Source organism: Gekko japonicus, unplaced genomic scaffold, assembly GCF_001447785.1.
Source record: "Gekko japonicus isolate JY-2015 unplaced genomic scaffold, Gekko_japonicus_V1.1 scaffold870, whole genome shotgun sequence".
Lineage (NCBI taxonomy): Eukaryota > Metazoa > Chordata > Lepidosauria > Squamata > Gekkonidae > Gekko > Gekko japonicus.
The window spans coordinates 200,179-207,190 of NW_015163627.1; the positions used below are offsets into that span (position 1 = coordinate 200,179).

At 45.1% G+C, this 7,012-nt stretch overlaps 1 protein-coding gene across 1 annotated transcript in view; it reads left to right on the forward strand.

Annotated features, from left to right (window-relative positions):
- The window catches only part of RAPH1 (Ras association (RalGDS/AF-6) and pleckstrin homology domains 1), a 101,147-nt gene that overhangs the window by 84,117 nt on the left and 10,018 nt on the right, over positions 1–7,012 (forward strand). Inside the window, exons 7-9 of the mRNA XM_015407506.1 lie at positions 1,428–1,549; positions 4,107–4,172; positions 6,043–6,186. Of these exons, the coding sequence (XP_015262992.1) occupies positions 1,428–1,549; positions 4,107–4,172; positions 6,043–6,186 (332 nt within the window). The remainder of the gene's footprint in view (positions 1–1,427; positions 1,550–4,106; positions 4,173–6,042; positions 6,187–7,012) is intronic.

The following is a 7,012-nucleotide window of genomic DNA, read 5'->3' on the forward strand; positions in this document are numbered from 1 at the left end:
CTGCTGGACCTCCTGATGGCCCCTGGTATTTCTGGCCCCTGTGTGACACAGAGTGTTGGACTGGATGGGCCTTTGGCCTGATCCAACATTGGCTTCTCTTATGTTCTTATGATCTCGAGAGGGGTGGGTGGGCTACGGGTGCTCAGGTGCCCGCCTGGCTAGCTGGGGTGACTTGATCTTGGGAGGGGGGGTGGGCGGCGGCACTCAGGGCACCACGGCCTGCCTGGCTAGCTGGGGGTGGGTGGGAGAGGGACCCAGCCAGGTCACAAAGTCCCCCCCCCCGTGGCTCAAGGTGCTGCCAGAAGGGAGCCTCGCCTAGTGTGCAAAAATACCTGGGTCCGGCCCTGGGCGTTACGTCACGCGGCGCCGGCTCGGCTAGGGGAGAGTGCGCGGCGGCTCCCGGTTTTTTTTTTCCGTCGGAAACGGGTCCAAGTGGCTCTTTATGTCTTAAAGGTTGCAGACCCCTGCCCTAGCCAAAAAGGCTGCTTTGGAAGGGGGACTCTCGGTGGCCTTGTGTCCCATTGAAGCCCCCACCCCCCACTTCCCAAACCCCGCCACTAAAGTCAGCAGGCATTTCCCAGTCCAGAGCTGGCAACCCTAACAGGCCATGTTTCCCTGTGATATCTGACTCCATGACACTTGTATTATAGCCTTGGTCTGTCAAGTTCAGAGTTGTCTACTGTGAGTGACAGCCGCTGTCCACTCTCTGAGGTGGAGATCTTTTGTTTCACCTCCTACCTAATCTTCCATTTCAAATCTGGGATATATTTGACACGAGAACAGCCTGGGTGTGATCCCTGATGTCCACTCTTGTAGGGCTTTTTGGACCCATTTCATTGGGTACAACGTTTGCACTCATCGGTATTAAAAATGGCAGATTTGGTTCTGAACTCTTTTCTGCAAAGGTACTTCCAACTTCATAAGCTTTCTTCTTTTCATGGTTCCCGTTTCCCTCCGATCTGTGGTGATAATGAAGTGATAGGCTTGGGTCCCTCCTGTAGTAGACTCCTCTTTCATTAAAAAAAGAGACAGCCTTAATCCAATGATGCGGAAAGAGAGAGTCCTGCACAGAACGTCTTTCAGTGCTGAACAACAACGTCTTTGTTCCCCAAAGTCAATTAAAAGGTTGTTTGTGCATGTACAGGCCCATCTATGCACAATGAGGCTTTTGGGATCATAACTGAAGTTAGTTCACATTCTGGGCTCTGAGAGGCACATTCAGTAGTGTGTTTGTCCATTGTTGGAATCATAAAAAATGTAAAATATACTTGCTCTATTTGTTAGTGCTTCTGAGGTGTTAGCTATAAACTCCGTTGCAGCACTCCATGAATATGTGTTGTCATTTGCCACGAAGCCACTAGCGTGGCCTGCAAAATCAGAGGGCTTGTTTAGAGTATCCATTATCTATATTCTGTTTAATTGTGCAGAAAGAATCTTCGAAGATCATGAAAACTTAGTCGAAAATCTCCTGAACTGGACAAGAGACAGTCAAAACAAGCTTATGTTTGTAGAACGTATAGAAAAATATGCACTTTTCAAAAATCCGCAGGTGAGTCTGGTGTGCTGGGGTTTTGTGTGCAGTAGTTATTTGTGGGTGTGATTAAACACATTTTCTGTCCTCCCCTTTCTCTCATCTTTAATGCATTAAAAGCAATACTGGGAGGGGGGATATTGTGCAGAAGCAGCCGCTGATCTGGCAATGAACGAGAAAGCTAGACGGGTGAATGGAATGGTGTGACCTTTGTGGATCATTCTGCCCATCCCTATCTGAAAGCACTGCTTTACATGACCTACCTTGGCATAATGTTGCTGGTCTGATTATGTATATTATCTGCTATCTGACTGAAAGAGTGGAGCATCCTTTGTTCATGTTGGGGGGGGGGGCAGCAGGGAGGAATGATTTTGTCACACAGCTTTAAATACATTGGGTCCTTTTCATAGAATCATAGAGTTGGAAGGGATCTCCAGGGTCATCTAGTCCAACCCCCTGCACAATGCAGGAAATTAACAAATACCTCCTCCTCACACACCCCTTGTGCCCCCTGTTCCACGCCCAGAAGATGACAAGAAACCTCCAGGATCCCTGGCCAAACTGGCCTGGAGAAAAATTGCTTTCCAACCTCAAAGTGGCGATCAGCGTTTCCCTGGGCGTGTAAGAGACGGCCACAAGAACTAAGCACTGAGGCACCCCTTCCTGCCCTCCCTCCCTTCTCATGATCTACCTAAGTTCACACAATCAGCATGGCTGTCAGATGGCCATCTAGCCTCTGTTTAAAAACCTCCAAAGAAGCTGAGCCCACCACCTCCCGAGGAAGCCTGTTCCACTGAGGAACCGCTGTGTCAGGAAGTCCTTCCTAATGTTTAGCCGAAAACTCTTCTGATTTAATTTCAACCTGCTGGTTCTGGTCCGACCTTCTGGGGCAACAGAAAACAAACTCCGCACCCTCCTCTAGATGGCAGCCCTTCAAGTACTTGAAGATGGTTATCAAATCACCTCTCAGTCGTCTCCTCTCCAGGCTAAACATGCCCAGCTCCTTCAACCTTTCCTCATAGGACTTGGTCTACAGACCCTTCACCATCTTCATTGCCCTCCTCTGGAAACGTTCCAACTTTTTTAATATATAATAGTTTTTATTGTTGTTATAGACAGATAAATAAGACAATATTAACAAAACCCAACACCACCAGCACACCCGCAACCTCCCCCAAACTAAAACAGATCCTACGTCTTGCCATCCTTGAATATAACTAAACTTACAAATTATTTTGGGTACATTTCACCTCACAGATTCTTATGTATCCACATATATACATTTGACCACATTGTTTGAAAAACTGAGTTCTTACTCCCATGGAGTTTGTGTGTTAAATTATCTAGTTCAATGACTTCAATCATTTTATTGATACAATCCCATCTATCTGGTACTTGATCTTTCTTCCAATACCTTGGAAACGTTCCAACTTGTATTTCATTTTGAAGTGTCTCATGTAGCTAAACACCTGAAAATATTATCGGCTGGAGGGGCGAGTATGTAATCTAGTAGATAATGTGTGGCAGCATACTCACCAGCCAACGAACCAATTCTGCTGTGTCTAGTATTGTGAGAGACCTAATTCGGGTGTATTCCAGTAAAAGCATGTCCTTATGAGTGAGGGTAGCTACAGTTGACTACTTAACACCATATGTACCATAGTTCATATGTAGGTATGTAGAAAGTTTTTCCTCTATAGCATCTAGACATATGGTGAAGTGATTTTTTTTATCTGTACACAACCAGTAATTACAGCTGTATTAAAAATTACTCTTCCCCAATTGTCAGATGATATTGAAAGCTTTCTATGTGTTGAGATGAGTCCCTCTAAGCTGAGTTAGTGTGAGCTTGCTCACAGGTTTTTTATCCTCTGGCTCACACATTTTTGTCTTAGCTCAGGAAGGATGGCTTCAGAGCAAACTAATTTATGCAGTAGCCAAACCAGTTGCTCACAAAGTAGAATTTTTGCTCACAAGACTCCACAGCTTAGAGGGAGCATTGGTTGTGATGGCACTTCAGTGCACTTAGAAAGACTGGCCATGGGATAAATGGTAATGTCACCAATCCTGAGAATTATAGTTCGGGAGGCGACACTGCTGCTTCATCACTTCCCAATGGCCGAGTAGTTTTTCTGGAAAATTTTAGAACTCTGAACCCTTTTAGTCTGAGAATACTGAGGAGGAGACATGCAGTGTCGCATGAGAGTCTTAGTAGCTGTTTTAAAATGCCTTCAAGAGGGGATCTTTAGGACCTAAGGAGATTTTCCTGTGGTCAAAAATAAATATGGAAGCCATTATGATTATTCTCTGTGTATATATCTGTTATGCCCGTTCTTTAATCGTACACAAAGATTGTTGCCTATGTACCTTACACTTTAAGGACAGTGATGATTAGGCACCCTTTAGAGGGAAAAGTCAAGTATTACCTAATTGAGAGGGATTGAGAGATCTTTTTTTCTGGAAAACCAGATGATTTTTTTTTCCATAAGCCCAACTTTGTTATTAATGTACTGGTCAAGGATTAAGGTGACTTGATACAGATGTTTCACTTTCAGTCTTAATGTGTGTCTTATAGAACTATCTTCTGGGGAAAAGAGAGACCTCTGAAATGGCAGACAGGAACAAGGAAGTACTACTGGAGGTAAGACTGCCTGGAGCAAGGGCAAGGAGGTGCCCAGTTCACTACTTCTGTCATTAACACAGAAGGGTGAACTGGCCTGGTAAAAACAGGAGGTGTTCAGCAAGCATAAAGTGGGAGAAGAAGAAATGAGGCTGATAGGGACCACCTCTTCCCATATACGCCTCAAAGAGCGTTACGCTCGAAAGATCAACATCTCCTGGCCCAAAGGACGCCCGTCTTGCCTCGACCAGGGCCAGGGCTTTCTCTGTCCTGGCCCCAGCCTGGTGTAACATCCTCCCTATCGAGACCAGGGCCCTGCGGAATCTTCTTCAATTCCACAGGGACTGCACGACGGAGCTCTTCCGCCAGGCGTTTGGCTGAGGCAGCAGGTGCCCATATATGGCCTTCCTGAGGTTGCCGTCACCCACCGACCACTGGCCTTTATTTCACCTCTAGCAATGGTCCAGAATCTTTTATAGCCAGCTGACTTTTGTCTTAAGCTGTACCCACCAATTTTAATGTTTATACTGTGCTTTAAATTTTAATTGCATTTATTATATGATGTTACCTCCCCTGAGCTTCTTCGCGGGATGGGCAGGATATAAATATAAATAATAAATAAATAAATGCATATGAAGGACTCAGGAGCAGTGTTCCCTCTCAGCTGGGTTAGTGTGAGCTAGCTCACAGTTTTTTAGCCTCCGGCTCACATTTTTGTCTTCGCTCGGGAAGGAGGGCTCCAGAGCAAACTGATTTATGCAGCCGCCAGATCGCTCGCTCACAACTTTAAGGCCAGTAGCTCACAAAGTAGAATGTTTGCTCACAAGACTCCACATCTTAGAGGGAACATTGCTCAGGAGCTTCAGATATGAGGGATTAGGAGCTCGAAGGGAATGCAGAAAGTTTCGGTAAATATGCGCAAATGTGTATGAAGTGATATGAGTCGTGGGAGACAATAGCAGAAGCATTTCTGAAGTGATGGCAAGGGGGCTGTTTAGTCCCAGGGGGAAAGTGAGCCGGAGTGTGTACAGGCTGGTTCTTCGAGATGTTTATTAGGATGAGGTTCCAAAAGCTGGGTTTGGGGCCTGGCATGTGAGAGCAGAAGGGTTTAAGAATATGTGCCTGGAGAGTAAGGAAGGTAGAAACATCAGGAGCGGAAAACTGCTCCATACCTTAGGATTCCCTACCCACTCTGTGTCAAGGATGCCTTCTGCAGTGTAAGACTACAAATAGGACAGGTGAGGCATGCAAATCGTTTTATTTCCATAAAGGATATTGCAGCACGCATCTGCCTTGGCAGATTTTAGCATTTCCTTTACGAGGGAATTGTAGCAAGACAGCAGTATGGGACTGGACAGAACGTTCTTAAATTTCAAGTGGGATGGGAAGAGGGACTGAAAAGAAGATAAAATTGTAAGCTTTAAGCAAATTCTGAGCAAACTAAATTACTTGGTAGAATAATTTCCTGATAACTGCATTACCATGTTGCTAGAACTTTCGTATGTTCACATTTGAACACAGGCTCAATTCAGGAACATTCTAAACTATGGTTTAACCTGCCAGGAGCTCATGCATTCCTTGTGAGCTGGTTCTGTCCTCTGTTTCCATAACCCTAGTTTGCCACAACATTCAAATGGGTCAGTTGTGGCCAGTGCTAACTTCCAAACTATTGTACGCATCGGGGTTTGAAATCAGAACTGGCAGATTTTAGAGAACAATCCTCAGCAAGTCTACTTAGAGTCCTGCTTGGGTCTGCTCAGTGGGGCTTACTTCCAGGGAAGTGTTCATAGGAAAATCTGAGGATCCAGGATCAAAAAATGTTGCACGTATGTTTTGAAGAAATCTTCCTGTGAGAGGTCTTCAGATTTGGCCTGACACATTCTATTTCTAGGAGTGTTTTTGTGGAAGCTCGGTGACTGTTCCAGAAATCGAGGGAGTGCTTTGGTTGAAAGATGATGGCAAAAAGTCCTGGAAGAAGCGATACTTTCTTTTGCGAGCTTCTGGAATCTACTATGTTCCAAAAGGGAAAGCCAAGGTGAGGTTCCTCTTTCCAAAGCAGCGGATGTCAAATAACATCAGCCTCCTCTGCTCAAGTGCCCACGACTTCACTTATACCCTGGTGTGCCTAGTCTGTGATCTGCTTATGCAGAGCGCACCCCGCACTCCCTAGCATGAGCCCAGCAGACACTGTAAGAAGAAATTATTGCTGTGCAGTTAGAAATTAGTTGCCTAACTTTTAAATTGTTGAGCTGATGTTTTAATGAACTGTTTTAACTATTAATGTATGATTCTGGTGTTGGATTTTATGTTGTTAAGCCATTCTGAGCCCACTTGTGGGGTAGGGCGGGATACCCGTTTCAAATCTCTCCCTTATTATAAAAGAGTAGTTTCAAATAAATAAATATAAGCCATTAGATCTTGTTGCATTTGACTGGTTTTTCAGTAATCTTGGAGCCTGCAGATTGGATCCTGCTGATTTCCATGGGCAGGAGGAGGGAATTTTCACCAGAACCTTCCTCCAGATGCTGTATCACTGAGCCATTACCCCTCCCATGTTTGTTTCTGGGGGTACCCCTGCCCCCCCCAAGTAGTGTTTGGGGGGCATTTCAGGCTGCAGCAGGGTGGGAGAGACAAGGAGGTCACAAAATCCCTTCCATCAGCTAAGAATGTTGTTGGTATCCAAACCATTGTGTTTCCTGAAGAGTTAATGTAGCTTACTCCATGTCATAGTTTCATTAAAATTAGTTGCTAGGAAAACCTGGTAACACTTGTAGTCTCCAAGAAGGAGCAAGGGGAATGCATGAGCACAGCAAAAAAGAAAAAAAGGGGGGGTTCTTATGCCCAAAGATGCTCAACTGCTT